Raw genomic sequence first — 17498 nt, 5'->3', positions numbered from 1 at the left:
CACAGCTCTACCTCACTTAAATCTAATTCGTTTGCAAGTCATGACATCACCTTCCTAACATCATGGTCCTCAGACAAACAATGAATGAACAAATAAGAGAATAGGAGTCATTTCCTCAGAGCTGTCTTCCCATAAGATGTCTTTCCCTGCCTGAGAGTCGCTCTTTCCTTCCCTCTGTCTCTTAGGAGGAAGGAAGGAAAGAAAGAAGGAAGGAGGGAAGGAAGGAAAGGAGGAAGGGAGGAACAGAGAGAGAAGGAGGAAAGGAAGGAAAGAGGAGATGAAGATAGTAATTAAGAAGGAAAAGAAGGTAGGCAGGAATGGAGGAAGGAGGGAGAAGAAAGAAAGAAGAGAAGGAAAGAAGGAAGGGAAGAAAGGAAGGCAAGAGGATGGGAAGGGAGGAAGAAATGAAGGTAGGAAAGAAGGAAGGGGGAAGGGAAGGAAGAAAGAAGAGAAGGAAGGAAGGAGGGAGGGAAGAAAGGGAGGGTGGAGGGAGGGAAAGGAGGGAAGGAAGAAAAGAAAGCAGGAAGTAGAGAGGGAGGGAAGAAAGTAAGAAAGGAAGGAGGGAAGAAAAGAAGGAAGGAGGGAGGCTGGGAAAGGAGGAGGGAGGGAAGGAGAAAAGGGAGGAAGAAAGGAAAGAGGGAAGGAGGGAGGGAAAGCGGGAAGGAAGGAAGGAGGAAGAGAGGAAAGGGAGGAAGAAAGAAGGGAAGGAGGAAGGGAGGGGACTAAGGAAGGAAAAAAAATTATTAAACACCTACTATTTGCCAGGTACTGGGCTAAGCACTTTACAATTATGTCATTTGATCCTCACTGGGAGGTAGGTGCTGTTATTATCCCTATTTTATAGTTGAGGAATCTGAGGCAGACAGGTTAAATGACTTGCCCAGGGTCACATAGCTAGGAAGTGTCTGAGGCCAGATCTGAATTAAGGTCTTCCTGACTCCAGTCCACTGCACTACTGATTTGCTCCTAGTTTCTTTATCTTCTTTCATTATCTGCCTTAGGTACCACATCCTCACTGAAGTCTTCCCCCATCCTCTCAGAGTTATTAGTACTCTATCCCTCCTCAAATTCCCTTGTTTAGCTGCCTATGTGTTGTTTTCTCAAACTCCTCTCCCACCCCTCTACCTCCCAAAACAGATGTCAGCTCCTTGAAAATAAGGATTATTTCTCTTTTTTCTTTCTATTCCCAGAGCTTTGCATAGGAGCCTAGCATATACAAGGTACTTAAAAAGTGTTAGCTGAGTTGAATTAAATTCATATTCTCTTATGAAGCCCCCATTTGAAATTGTTTTAAAAATGTAGTTTATCTCAGAATTCCATTTTGCAGTTATTATAGGAGTGTAGTATGGTAGTATAGTGGATAGACTGCTGGACTTGGAGTCAGGAAGAGCTGAATTCAAATCGAACTTCAGACAGTTACTAGCTGTATGACCCTTGCTAAGTCACTTAACTTCTGCTTGCCTCAGTTTCCTCATCTGTAAAATAGGGATAATAACAGCACCTACCTCTCAAGGTTATTGTGAAGGTCAAATGGTAAAGCATTTTCCAAACTTTAAAGCATTACATCAACGCTGGCTATCTTCATCATCATCATCACCATCATCATCATCCTTGTTAACATTAAAAAAATTCAGGACCATCTGAAGATGGATCCTTACCATCCTAATGTTTTCAATGACTATGATTTTGGGTCAGCAACTTCATTTCTTTGGATCTCAGTTTACACATGATTTCTCATGCTTAAAGGGAGAGAGTTTGACAGATTATCTCTAAGATTGGTTTTTTAGCAAATACTTATGATTCCTTTTTTATCTCCTCAATTATCTTTGCATCCCTTTACCACTTTAAGGACATGTATCCTCAGCCTGCTTCTTGTCTTCTGGTCTCAGCTCCATGTTATCTGGCACTGGTCCTTCTCATCCCCATACATCGAACACTTGTGCTCTCAAATCCAAGGCCCTGCTTTTTTGTCTGCCCCAAAGTGTGTCACTAACTTGCAGGGAAAAAAAGGGTATAAGGCCCCTAGGGATTTTCAGGAGAAAACCGGTGCCTGCTTCCCAGTGGCCCAAATTATTATAGCATCCCTATTATAGGCCCTAATGAATCTTAGATAATGGCAACCTGTTATGAACCAGTATGCTACTGAATATCAAAGCATACTCATTTTTCCCTTTCTAGAGGGAAATCTGGAGGCATTAAAAGATAGAACCAAAAAAATTTTCTTTTTAATATCAAGGCTCGTATTTCACATATAACAAAGATGGGTCTATATAAATGGTATTGATGATACTTTTTAAGAGGCCAAAACATAATTCTCCCCTTCACCCCCAATATTGTTTATAGAGAGCTAAGGCAGAATGGAACCCAGTTCCAGGAAAGCCAAACAAGAAGCTTAAACTTGTAAATTGAAAGACTTCCCTAATATGAGGTGTTCCAGATTTAACTAAATAATAGCAATTTTGAAAAATATTTTACTATATAAACTTAGTGGAGCAGTTAACATATAAATATGTCCCTAAAATGAAAAAAAATTAAAGGTTGTCCAAGTGTGAAGGAGGAGAAATTAATGGTAAAATATGAAGCTAAATATTAGTTCACTAGTTTAAGCAACAGCAATACTTGCAGATACAATATTTTAGATTATATGCTTTTGACTATGTATATTTCAAGATTTCTCAATTACTTTAGAAAGCATGTCAAATTTTTTTGTAGTTATTTACACAATTTAGAGCTTGACTAAACTGGTTAACTTGCATATGAAGTACTTTCAACAGGCAAAAAGGTACAAATGAGAGCATCACTTACTATATTGCTTTGCTGGAATACTGCTATATATGTCAGTATGCCAGTAATAATAAGAGTTTGCTCCCAATTTAATTTTTTTTAAAAATAATATTTATTGTAGTTAACCCAAAATGTCAATACAATCTTAGCCAATTTTGATTAAAGAATTTTGTCAATCTGAAAAACAAACAAAAAAAAGACCTCGCTTCAACAAAGAGTTAAGGTTATGTCAATGAAGGGAGGTCCAGGTTAGCACTTTGGTAACTTTGGAAGGTACAATGGTCTGCTAGCATGGTAGCAAAAGGTGGAATCATCAGTGAAAAATAAAGGTAATTGGGACCTTTAAAAATATTCCTCCCTAGTATCAAATGCCACAGGATTGAGTGGGTACCATTGCTGAACCCCTCATTTACTTAAAAATTATGCTTATGATTTCTTTTTCTTGTTGATTTTGAATTTGAATTTTGAAATTCAATTCTTACCTCTTGACACAGACAAGTTGTATGACCCTAGGCAAATCCCTTACCTTATCTCAAGTTCTAAGACTTTAAATTGTAGTAGGTGGTGATTGGATCTACATTGGTAGAAAGGGTTTCCTAACCAAGAGTTTGCTGTATCAGTGAAATCATAAGCCTAAAAGTGATATGAAAGCTGTACATGCATACACATATATGTACATATATGCAGTGTTAGAAAGTTTTCTACTGACTGTACATCTGAAAAGGCCTCTAACTACATTTTAGAAAATTTAAGAGTATGTAGCATCTGAAAAGGTAACTACATTCCCCCCCCCTTACTGAAAACTACTTCTGTATTAATGTTTTCTCCTCAAATCCACTGACAAAAGAAGCCATGGATATGAAAAGCCTTGCTCTAGGCCAGGCCCAGACTTAAACCATGTTGAAGAAAAAGATAAAATTTTATACTGTCATGTGACTGTGAGCATGAGAAATGCTACTGGTTTTCATCCTCATCACTATTGTTGTCAGTCCTTCATTTTGAAGAAGATCAATGACATCACAGTGTAATGTCTTGACTTGTACATACTTTGGATGTAAGTGAGGCAGAGTTGCACAAAGCTGTCAACCTTACTCTCTCTTCCAGAGTCATCACAGTCCAGTGGCAAGACAAAAGTCAAGATGACTGGAAATGGCCAGGGATTCAGAGGATGACCTTGGTACCTTACCTTTGATGTCTGACCAAGCTCTAAGTGCTCCACAGTGCCTACTTCAGCCATCTTCATGGCCAATGGAATAAGTTGTTCTCATCTGCCTTTTTGGGGGGGAAGGGGGGGTGAGGAATCTTAATGCTGCTGGTAGAAACACATGAACAACCACACTTAACTAATTTTTTTTCCATAGTGCATCACAGGATCATAGATTTAGAGGTAGAAGGGACCCTGGGGATAATAGTGCCATAGTTCCTGGCTCCTTTTAAGTTCCAACTAATATCCCACCTTCCACAGCAAGCCTTCCTCTACCCCTCTTAATTCTAGTGCCTTCCCTCTGTTAATTATTTCCCATTTATCCTGTGTATAGTTCTGTTTACATGTTGTTTCCACCATTATACATTGTAAGCTCCTTGAAGGAAGAGATCATTTTCTTGCTTCTTTTTGTATCCCCAATGCTGAGCACAGTGCCTGGCACATGGTAAACAATTGATAAATGCTTATTGATTGAATGATCGACAGATCTAAACAGAGAATATTCATGCCGTTCCATCTTTGATGGAGCACGTGAACTGGCCTGAGATCCAAATCCTTTTAGATGTACCTTAGATTTTTAAAAATTTTATCTTAAAGAATTTCCTTTCCTTATCCTTTCCATAACTCCTCTATTCCTTCATCTCTTTTACTACAATGGACCATTTTATTTAACATAACTGGAAAATCCTACTTTGTTAGATTAAAATCTTTCCTATCACATATTTTAATTATCTCTTTCCATGCACTCATGGTCTACTTGAGATGCACAGACGTATGCATCTAGGGCATGTTAGATACACCATTATGAACATGTTTGGAGATTGAGAACTTAATCAGTAAACACAGACTTTGAGAATTAAAGTGTAAGAAAGACCTGTATATATTTACTATATATACACACAGTTCTTTTAGGCAACTCAGATACATTCCATGACAACATCTACTTATCTTGAAGCATAGCAACCTTGACATAATGGCCAAAGAAAAAGTAGAGGCATCGTGAGCATAAAAACCAGAGCACTTTAATATTTCTCAACAAATATGGTTAAAATACCATGTCTTTGAATGGATGCTTTTTTTTTTCCTAAGGAAAGCCTGCATTCTATCTTTGGTTTCCTGAAATCACAGCTGGATCTTATTACAGGCCAAGTAAGAAGCTCTACGGAAAGCGTGCCTAAACCTTTAAAGCTACAAAAAGAAAATTGATCTTCATTAATTAGATGTATAGATTATATAGATTGACCACTGTGTTATTATATAACACTGTGAAAAAGGTCATTTTATGGTTTGTTGCTAACTTTGCTCTAGGTAATTTAGCTAAGCCTTATTTGCTAAGATATTTCATTAACCACAGAGGCAGGGTTAGGAACCAGGTCAAAAATCAGATCAAACTGTGAATCTGTGATTGGAGGAGGACAGTGTACATTCAGAGAATGGTCTAGAACATGCGGTATTGAGAACACAGCCTTATCTCTTTGTAACATTTAATACATGACAAATGTCATCTATGACAGAGTTTAATGTAGTAGTACTGCGTAACACTGATAAGTGAAAATATTAACAACTCCATGGTTCATTATGAATGATCAATCCTAATGGCTTAACAACAGTAAACCCGAGACCTGCCATTCTAAGCCCTGACTTTTGCCTTTATGGAGACCTCAGAACCGGATCCACAGAGAAGAAGAGACCAGATGTCAGATTTGAGTAAATAGAAAAAAGCAACAAAAGATGCATGTCATGACAAGCCTGAGGATGTAGCTCCTCACCTGAATAGTGATCAGCAGCTTTAATGAAAAGCAGGTTTAAAGAGAAATGTCAAAATAGGACAGTCTGGGAGAAGATCTGAGAATCTGGGAGAAGATCTGAGGGTCTGGACCAAGACCAAAGAAGGCTAAGATTCACCAACCTTGACCAAAGCTTTCTGAGGTGCCAAAGTCAGTGTTGATTGCAAAGACATTACGTTGCCATTATTTTAGCTAATTACGATTTTTAATCTGCTTGACTCCCTTATAGTCTTAACTGTGTGATTTATAGAGGGACAGCAAGAAAAAGTGCTCCAAGCCTAATTGAAAGAAACTACTTCAACTTATGACCACACCGACCTTGTCAAGTAGCCAGTGACTTGCACTTTCATTGTGAGTAAGTGACTAATATCTATGCTGGTTCTAAAGAAAGACACTTTTCATAATCGCCCAACAATCTGCTAAGTGAAAACATATGGATGGGCTTAGGCAAAGCCTGCCAGGGGTCTTTGCTGAATGGAAAACAGGTGCTCTAGTTTTGTGCCATGTAATACCCCATTTACCCCCAAGTCCAAAGGTTACAGGACTAATAGCTGCCTTGTGGTAATCAAGGAAAGCTAAGACACTAGCCATGGTGAAACATCTGGGACATATTTTACATACTTGCAACATATGCTTCAGGTTCAATTAAAGTGAGGCTTTGGCACATTTATTAATCTTTTTTACTTTTATCCTATAAGAGAACCCACTGACCTGACCTTACTATTATACCATATGAAAAAACAGGAATAATGAGAACTGGAGGTCAGTACCTGCTGGTATAGCACAGACACATTTGTTTTCTCAAAAAAAAAATTCCATTATGCCTGACTTTACACGCAAACTTCAGATTGAAGAACCAATGAATGTTTTAAAGTAGGAAATTGCCCTGCCACTGTTGGAACACACTGACATCTAAACCTTGCAGCATTTAGTGGTGTATAATCTGGCCAAGAGACAGAAGCTGGTAAATGGGAACTTGAAGGATCCTTTCCATATTTCCATTTTTTAATAATAAAAAACCCATAGTTTAGAAAGTCCATGCAAAAGATTTTATCTCCTATTATGCAAGCACTTAAAAATCTATTGTAAAGGATCAGCTTTGTCATTTTCCTTTTTGTGCAGGATATGATTTTTATGCTACAAATTGTACTATAAAAGCTTAAAAAAACCTTTCATATTACTGAAAAAAGGGCTGGGATTTATGAAAATCAAATGACACTCATTTCATATGGAAAATACACTCTTCTTCCGCCTCCTATAAAAATATAGTTGAATTTACACAGTAATTTAAGCAAGTCCTTTTCAAACAACTTTAGTAAGTAGATCAGAAAGTGTATCAAAATCAAGGGGTTGACTCTGAGGCTAGATTAGGATTAGGATGAACACCAGATTAGGATGGACACAGCTCTAGGGATTTGCTGTATTTTTCCTAACCTGGTAGATTTTGGCTTTATAACTACATTTCGGTGAGCTAGTTCAAAAGAAACTCTAGCTCTCCCCTCTCTCTTCCTCTCCCCTTTCCTCTTTCTCTTCCTTTCTCTGTTCTTCCCTTTATTTCTTATTCTCCCATTCCCTGCTCTTCCTTCTCCGTCTCTTCCCCTTTATTCCCACCCTCTCCTACCCCTGTTGCACCCCCCCCTTCAAAAAAAAGGAAGGTAGATTTTTAGGAGCCTGGGAATCAAGGAGATGCCAAAGAAATAGAATGATTTCAAGCAGAAGCACCAAAACAACACTATGGGCCCACAGTTATTAAAATTTCTGGGAATACAACATGCTGCTTGGATGGATCCCTTACAGTAGCTTTAATAATAAAGCTGCTACAAGCAAGGGAAAATGGCCATAAATGGATGGCAGCTTAGTGTTTATCAGAAGAGAAATGATGATTCAGAGCTCCCATGTTGAGTTAAAATACAAACTCTCTACAGCTACATGGCTGACCTTCGCAATAAATCATATCTTTTATTGCCAGAAGTGTATGCTCACATTATTTAACATTAAAAACTAGCACATATGTGTTTTTGCAGAAGGAGATTTTGTTAGTTCAGTGTTTGATGATACTAAAATGATGTAGCTAATGACTACATAATGTACAGAAGGATTTCACAGAACAGCTCTCTCAATTTTAAAATGTTCGAACCAGCAAAAGAAAAAACCACTGTAGGAATGTGTGTGTGTGTGTGTGTGTGTGTGTGTGTTCCATATTCTTTAAAGCATTAGATGTTAGCTATCTGGGGAAAAAAAATCATTCAGGGGATTAACTAATCTCTGCGAATTTTTTTGACATTTCTAATGCTTGCTGCCAGCACACAAATTCTTACACTGGTATATAACTGTACATCTCTACTAGAAACAAAGGTCAAAGGCATAAATTAAGATATACTGTTTTTCTCCTCTCTTCAAAAAAATTTCATTGCTTTACTACAACAGAAGTCAGATGAATACTGTGAAGGTCCAAATTTGGTTTGCTATGCAGAGCAATTAATTTTTTTTAAAAAATCAGTCATTTTCTCTCTTTCTTGTTTTCAGTTTTTTTGGTCTGGAAATACCCTGAGGCAAGCAAAAGCTTGAACTACAGCCCTTTTCTCCACAGCAGAACCATCCCACCAACACCCACCATTGAGGCTGTGGTGCAAGGTCATTCTAATTTCCTCCCCCTGGTTTTTCCCTCTCCCAGGGGGGACAACCAATCCAAGTTGTCCCATCACTTGGTTCAATGAGATGTAGACACTAGCTGTTATTTACTGTGGCCAAAATCCTATACAGGGACCAGCCACCCAGGAACAGAAATATGTAGAGGTAAGAAAGAGCAGGTCTCGAGGCCTATAGGGCCATAGTACCTATTCCAAAGCAAGTGGACACCGGCAAGAGTTGTGATTATTTAAATGCCATACAGAGTGCCATTCGTATATGGGCCATTCTTTTAACCAAGCAATTCATTGAAAATTACAGATGACAGATCCCATCTTCAACTGATGTGGGGCCGCTATTTTTATTTCTTTTTTTTTTCTCTCCCTAAAGTATAGTCCTATTTGTAATACTCAAGACAGGACAAATTTTTGTCCTTCAAAAACAGTTGTCACTGCCGTTATCTTCAGAAGAGCTATCAAGTTCCAGACAAGCTGAATTATTTTTGTTCCTGGCAGAAAAATATTTGACCCAGCTCTGGACAAAAAAGAAGAGGATTTATAGTCCTCTATCCTTCCAGCAACATCCAGTGGCATTGTTAGGATGATAAACAGCACTGTCCAATTTTCTGGACTAAAACACTTCAACTCCTTTTTTAACTGTCTGTAACAACAGTGTCATGTCTAAATTCTCCCATCCCCAGGTACCCGAGCGCTGGGGAAGATAATTACCTTGTCATCTTTGTCATCTTCTTCTTCCTCGTCCTCTAGTATGTCCTCCACTACCTGCAGACAGAAACAGGCGTCGATGTCATGATTTTCAAGAAGAGAATTTTGTTCTGTCAATTGGGAGCTTTTTAGGGATGAAAACTTTATTAACATTTGAAACAGGCTGAGAAATGAAATATTCGATCTAGAGATTGAGATTTGGACAATGTTCTATCTTTAATCGATCCACACCATCTAGAAGTACTAGAAAACTATAAGTACATACACACATACATATATAGCTGTGTGATTATTTACACACACATACATACATACTACATATACACAGAAATATAAATGTAAAATGTGCGTATATATGTATATATATACATACACACAAACTTTTGGGACTATGTATATACATGTATATGTTTATATACATATATGTATATGTATATAATCTCTATCTATATCACCTATATCTATATTCTATTTGAGTAAATATTAAACTAGGAATCCTTTTTTTCCAGATCTCTTGTTATTTACATTGTTCAAGCACTTTAGATTTAGAGCAAACTTACTAAACATTCAAATGACTATGCTAGGCCTACATTTCTTATTCATCAAAAGTATTGGTTTAAGGGAAAGAGTGTTGGGCCAGGAAATAGGAAACCTGGGCACTGATGCTGTTCTGCCCTTAACAAGGGGTATGGCTTGCCAAGTCATTTTACTTCTATGAGACTAAGATTCCTCATCTATAAAATGAGGCTGGGTCAGATGATCTCCTGGTTCCAAAATTAGGTGGCACCAGGAAGACCTGGGTTCATATCCAGCTTCAGAGACTTATTAGCTGTGTGACCCTGAGTAAGCCACTTAACCTCTCTCTGCCTCAATTTCCTCATCTGTAAAATGAGGCTAATACTACCTCGCAAGGTTGTTGTGAGAATCAAATGAGACAATAATTGTGAAGCACTTAGCCCAGTGCCTGGCACAGAGTAGGCACTATACAAATGTTTGCTATCACTATTGTTATTGTCATCCACTGTGCTATGATCATTGTTTAGTAGCATCAAACTCATACAGCTTGTTGTCCGATGTCAAGTTTCAGGCTGCAGCAATTAACTCTTGATTGTCTACATACGTGTATCATGGATCATCCACTTTGTGGATTATCTGAGACAAGTTTTTAACCCCAGGTTGGTTTCTTCTTGCTACTTAGCATATTTGAAGACTTTTTTCTATTGTCGGTTGGTGAGTGGTATAAGGATGTAAATTAATTTAAAAAGTTATGAAGGCAAATTTTCTGAATAAAGATAATTTAATTTATTTTAAAATCAACTTTAATGATTCTTTTGGATTTTCTATTTGGGAATTATTCATATCATTCTGCCCCCTTACACATCATTGCCCATAATCAAGAGTTATTTATACTTCATTGAGGTACTTGGTGATGCATAGATGGAGTGATGGGTCTGTAACCAGGAAGCTCTGAGTTCAAATCTTGCCTCAGACAATTACTAGTTGTGGGACTGTGGGCAAGTCACTTCATCTCTGACTGCCTCCGTTTCTTCATTTGTAAAAATAAGATGAATAATATCATCTACTTCCTAGGTTTATTGTGAGAATTAAGAGAGATATTTATAAAATACTTTGTTAACCTTAAGGTGCTATGTAAGTGCTAGCTATTATCATCATCATCATCATCATCATCATCATCATCATCATCAGCACCACCTCATGGTTCTGTTCATATAACCCATACACATGCTTACATAGACTGATAACCTCAGAGGTACATGAACCAAAAAGAAATGACTCCTTCCATATAAAATCCAACCACTTAACACACAGCCCTTAATTTTGTGGTTATTTGTATATCTTTTTATTTGTAATATAGATTTGTAATTTAGATTTGTAATTAGATTTGTAATAGAGATTTGCAATTTCATATATGTAGGTCAGGAAAATCTTTATACCGGTATTAATTGGCAACTACTCTGGAACTTAGGTTCTTAACATGTTGCCTAGACCCCTGAGAGATTAAATGATTTGTTCAGGTCACACAGCCAGCACCTCAGAGGTCTAACCTGAACCCTGGATTGTCCTGACTTAAAGACCAACTTATATCCACTAAGAACATTGCTTCTTCTTCTTCTATGACAAATTATTAGACAGGATATGGTCATGGAGTATCTTTAAATCTTCCTCCAAAAGATTCATGCCACCTTTAACACATATAAGTATATTTGACATTGTTTGTTTCACATGAGCATGGTTCCCATGGCAATATGCAATTTCTAGTAATGGTCATGAGAGCTAGATACTGAACTTAATAGTTGTTAGTACAGTTCTTTGAATTAGCAGTCACTTAAAATGCTAGATAATGCATTTTTACAACATATACAAATCCTATACACTAACAGTAGTAAGCTTTTGACTCTTCTAGAAATATAACAATACATAAAAATATTTTAAAATATACTTCAATGACTTGGAATGTATTGTAGAGAACATGCAAACTCTTCAAAAGTGCTTCTAACACAAATCCATTAAAACACATTTTTTAAAAAAGGTAGGTATATGCTAGATCATCTCTAAAGCCTCTTCCAACTCTAGGATTCCACTGTTCTAGGTTGCAGGTTCTAGGCGTGAACTTCAACTGACCTACATACAACATGACTCTAACTATTTTGAGGCATAGTGGTAGTACCAGACTTTGTTCTTGACCAGGGATGTGCTAGAGTTAGCTCTGATTACTTCAGAAGAGCCAGTGTTAAATTTTCATCATGAGCATTTATACCTTGGAAATTGGATATTATAAATCAGGGTTTGATTTATCCTTTTGTTGATTTTTTAGACTTTAAAAAGTGATGGAGAAAATATTATTAGTGCAGATTAAACTTAAAAGTATGTCATGCATATAAGGATGTTCAATATTTGCCAACATGATGCTGTAATCTTAACAAGTTCAGAGTATTATTAGTGGCATCTAGCCTCCCTAACACTAGCTATCCTATAAAAACAACTAAGGCAGACCTAGTACAAACACTCATACAGAGACAAAACTTATAATGCTCCTCAAACTGTTCCTTCCTACAATGAAGGCAGGGATCATCTCTCCCAGTTCCTTCAGGTCTTCCTTTTTACCATTTCTAAAATCATTCTTGGATCTTTCACAGTCTGTCTAATGCTCCAGGTTTAGCTCCACTTGGGACTTGGGAATAAGGAGGACTTGAGTTTATATCTTCTCTCTGACACTTACTAGCCATGACTAGGCAAGAAAATGCAGTTAACTTGTCTAAGTGTCAGTTTCATCATTTTTAGAAAAAGTACTAATAACACCTATCCCACAGAGTTACTGTGAGAATCAAATGAGATAATGTATGTAAAACTCTCTGAGCAGCCAGGTGGCACAGTGGATAGGGTGCAGGGCCTGGAGTCAGGAAGACTCATCTTCTTGAGTTCAAATCTGGCCTCTGACATGTACTAGTTATTTGACCCTGGGCAAGTCACTTAACCCAGTTTCCTCATCTGTAAAATGAGCTGGAGAAGGAAATGGCAAACCATTCCAGTATCTTTGCCAAGAAAACCCCAAGTAGGGTCATGAAGAGTCACATTTTGACTACATATATGAACTTTTTACCTTTTAAAATTAATTTACATCCTCATACCACTCGCCAACTGACAATGGAAAGAAGTCTCCAAATGTGCTAAGTAGCAAGAAGAAACCAGCCTGGAGTTAGAAACTTGTCTCAGATAATCTACGAAATGGAAGATCCACGATACACGTACATAGACAATCAAGAGTTAACTGGTATAGCCTGAAACTTGACTTCAGACAACAACCTGTATGAGTTCGACCTACATATATGAAATCTCAAATTGATATTACAAAAAAAAAGATAGACAAATAACCACAAAATTAAGGGTTGAGTATTCAGTAGTTGGATTTTATATCTAAGTCCCTAGCATCCCTAGACCATATCAAAATGACTGAACAACAACAAAAATGTAAAATTCTTTTTTTTTTTTTTTGGCGAGGCAATGGGGTTAAGTGACTTGCCCAGAGTCACACAGCTAGTAAGTGTTATGTGTCCGAGGCTGGATAAAAATATAAAATTCTTTACAAATTTTAAAGCACAGTATCAATATGAGCTATTAAATTGCAATGACAACATACAAATCCTCAGTCAGATGTTTTACGCAAAGATTTAACCAGTTTAAAAAAAATAGTTGCAGGGCATACTTCCAAACTACACGAACATAGACTTTTAACATTCATAAGATCTAAGAGCTAGAGCCGACAAAGAGCAAAGAGTTGATCTAGCCCAACCCTCTTCATTTGATGGATAAGGAAACTCAAGCCTCTATTAGGGGGTAGAGATTTACAAGAAAGGAATACTAGTATTCTTTAGACATTACAGATATACCAAAAGCTGTAACCAATGCCTATTAGGAAAGAGGAATGTCCTCTGGAATGTTAGGGGAGGGAGTGGTTCTTTACATGTTCATTTTTCTTCTGAGGGGAGTACAGATCACAAGGTAGTACTATGAATCTGAAGGAAATTGATCCAGTGGGAAAATTCTACCATTCAGAGAGTGAAGAGAACTGTATTGATTGTTTATGGTCTATTTTATATGTTTTCTGGATTTGCTTATGGTTTCTTGACATTTCTTTGTGTTTTTTGCTTTTTCTGTATAGTGAAACAAAGGCTGTCCTATACCTGATACCATTGTCATCTTCAGTGCTTAGGTAGGAGCTGGGGATGCTTACATTTGTGGAAACTTATCAATGAAATATATTCAAAGATTTCCTCAAATAAATTCAGGGTAGCGATATTGATATTTTAGATAAATCATCTATTATCAGTGTAATCCAAATAAGCCCAGAGATGGTTGACTCTGAGTCACAGGTTACAAAGAAGGAGGCATCTTTGAATATTCACTCCAACTACATTATCTATGATTCTATCTCTTCATTCAAGAAGCATTTGTGAGTCACCTATCATGTGAAAGTTGCTATGAGTGTTGTCAAACTCATTTATAAAATGGGGCTACTAAATCATATATAAGGTTCCCCATGGATGGCATATTGAGGTAGTTTTAAAATGTAATATAATCTGTGGTTTTTAGCATTTTTACTTACTTTGTTAAATATTTCCCAATTACATTTTAATTTGGTTCAAGCCCACTAGGGAAGGGTATGGCCACATGCTGCCTGGAGGCCACATGTTTGATAACTTTGCTGTGAGACGTACACATACACAGGTGCAGCTTCTTTTAGTAGAAATTTGATAAGACAACAACATGTCAAGGCTAACATTACCTTTCATTGTAGCTTTTAATCCTCCTGAATTTGCAAAAGGTATATAACATATATATATAATACATACATATTATATATATGAAAAATATTACTAACTGTTTGTAATGGGTGGGTACACTAGATGCCTCCCAAATCAGGCTAGAGTAAGTGTAAAAACCACTAAAAAAGTCTGAAGGTATAGTGCCCTATGCCAAGATCAGCAGCACATATGAATTAAACTCTCTTGATTCTCCAAGATGTAGTTCCTTCTCTTCTACCACTCCCTTGGAAAAAATAAAATACCCTCAGCAGGCCTTGGGGTGTATAATGCCTTCATTTCCCCCTCAAAACCAGTAAATATCTCATCTAAAATACTGACTGTAAGAAAAATCAAATGAGAGATCAGATATACCAAGCTGGGCAAAATGGATACTATAGCATTTACTAATGTGGTAAATGAAGGTGCCATATTAACAAACTATTAATAAAAGTATAACATTAAATAGATGTGCATCCACCTATTTAGCCTGTCGTTAAAACAAACAAACATTGGTAAAGCTCATATCAATCACCTAACAGGACCAAAATGACTCATCCAGGGAGATTTAAACCTATTACGAAGTAGAGATAAAGTAAGGCAAATCTTCAAGAGGCTTTCAAATGTTTGTCAGGAAATCTAAAACACAATTACTGAACCACTATCTTAAGAGTTTTTCGTCTCCACTTGTGCCAATTTAATTTTCAAAATGCCAAAACATTATCAGTCCGTAAAAGCAACAAGCAGCCTACCTCACACTTTCTGCAAACCAGCTGTGAGCCTGATGTGCAAGAATTGCACAAAGAAGACTTAGAGAATGGGCCTCTTCATTTGCAAAACTCACACTGTTCCCACACTACACAAACGTGTAATTGGATATGCACAATTGCTCCACAAATGGGCAGCCAGAACCACCCAACACAACAATTTATTTTTAAATTTGGCAGAAAAGTGTTGTCTTAGGGAGATTGCCTTTGTGTGGAGTTTCAGCTCTCCAAAGAGTTTTTAATGCCAAATTATAAACCCCTAAAAACAGGGATTTTTAATGCAGATGACACCCTGCTGGTACCTTTACAATAGCCTCACAATGGATACCACCATCCCATTTGATCTGTATGCCCCAGGGGCACAAAGGTGCTTTACAAATCCCAAGTAGAGATATAAATATTCTCCTGGGGAGTCACTCTAGCACAGGTAAAGTTTTGAGTACCTTGAAAAGAAGACTCAATTAGAGTTTTACAATTAACCACAATACTAATTTTCTCCCCATTTCTGAGCAGAGCATTCAAATTTCTAAATGGCACAAGGGCCCGTGGCCCAAAATTTCAGTCACCTAGAGACTTAGGATAGAAACATGATTATTAATAATGAATCTCTAGGCTTTTTTGGTATCCTGAAACAAGTGACTCAGAGGCCAAGAGTTTTCCTTAACTTCCTTTGTACTCCCAAAACCTGGGCTAAGCCAAAACTAGGCGACTATAAAACTGACAAGCTGAGCTCTTCCAAACAGACCATAGAATAACCACTGGAGAATAACCACTACATTTAATGTTTGTACAAAACTGTGACCTTGTCCTGAGAATTCAAATAGCATATGCCATTTACAAGTAGAGTACTTGAGTTTAATACTTTGCTAAGAAAAACAAATAAAAAAGGACTGCCGTTCTCAGATTCCAGGCTTTTCCTCTTTAAATAAACCTGAAGTAATCGCTACATATCTAAGTTTGGTTTTTAGGAATAGATGAAAAACTGATCAAACCTTTGCCAGTCATACTACAAAAATGTGACATTTCTTTGAAGGAGGAATGCTACTTACCAATAACAATGGAATGAAAAAAGGAATGATACATTGTGTTAAATAAGGTATATATATCTATATATCTATATATCTATACAAAAGTTTTCAGGGGGAAAAAAGCTTAGAACCTCTCTCGAATTTTCTCTCCAAATTATGCTTCCCAGTACCTTGCTTGAAATCAAGTAGCATTAATCAAACAAAGGAAGGGCACCAGGGAAATCAGAAAGATCTAATGCAAGCAGTTAAAAGTGACATGACCTTCTGTAATGTCACTTGTCACAGACTTATATGCCACACAGTGGAAGAAGGTCTTGAAAGAAACTGATTCTTGGTACCATTCCTTGAATGTAATACTAATACAGATGACATTTTAAAAAACGCACGTAGAAGGCCTCAAATGTGGTATGGCAGCTATATTATGGCCAAATAGTAGGCAGAGAACATTTAAAATTAAAGCAAAATATTTCTTCTTTTGTTCTCAACATCTGTATAGAAATAGTTGCTTGTCAAAAAAAAAAACATGCATAGCAGAACTTCTGATATCAAATGAAAAGGTTCCTTAAAATTGAATTAGTTTGCATCCGGAAATATAGCCTGTGACCTGTACTGGAGCATTCCTTGTTAGTAGTCATTTTCATGGTATTCCAGTTTAGCCGATGCCTCTTATTTTTCAAAGAAATGAAACTTAATTTTAATGGAAAGCCTGAGAAATGAAGTTGACAACTCAAATAAAAAATTTGACAGTTTCTTCAGTAGCATTCCATGAGGAAAGAAAAAAGATATTTGTGAAGGAGAGAGTTGTGAGAGAGGATGAGATCGAGGAAAAAGCTGAAGGAGGTGGATAAAGGTAAACCCCAGGACAAAGGCAAGAGACTCCAATACCAGTTCCTTAATATCACTTTAGAAGTGTATTAAAAAAAATTTTAAAGTAAGTTAGAGACAAAATAGAATCACAAGATCTATGAATAATATTTAAAACTCCTTCTGTTGTGATTTTTCTTAGGGAGAAAGTCCTCTCCTAAATTTGCATTTTTAAAGTGAAAAGTGTCAAAGGGAATTGCTTTTTAAGATCATTCCATTGTGGATATCTTAGGAAAAGAGGTATTCATTCTAGTTCAACCACTACACTACAAACATGGAATGTGGAGTGAGGGGGTGGGGCTGGTGGGAGTGGAAACTATGAGTCTCTCTCTCTCTCTCTCTCTCTTTCCTCTGTCTCTATCACTTTTTCCAGCAGAAATAATTTGTATT

At 37.0% G+C, this 17498-nt stretch overlaps 1 protein-coding gene across 1 annotated transcript in view; it reads right to left on the bottom strand.

Moving 5' to 3' along the window:
- MCTP1 (multiple C2 and transmembrane domain containing 1) overlaps nt 1-17498 on the bottom strand; it is a 250187-nt gene that overhangs the window by 98613 nt on the left and 134076 nt on the right. The window contains exon 8 of the mRNA XM_027864310.1: nt 9132-9185. Within this exon, the coding sequence (XP_027720111.1) occupies nt 9132-9185 (54 nt within the window). The remainder of the gene's footprint in view (nt 1-9131; nt 9186-17498) is intronic.

Source organism: Vombatus ursinus, unplaced genomic scaffold (genome assembly GCF_900497805.2).
Source record: "Vombatus ursinus unplaced genomic scaffold, bare-nosed wombat genome assembly UNPS02014774.1, whole genome shotgun sequence".
NCBI lineage: Eukaryota > Metazoa > Chordata > Mammalia > Diprotodontia > Vombatidae > Vombatus > Vombatus ursinus.
This window is presented reverse-complemented; position numbering and strand designations above follow the sequence as displayed.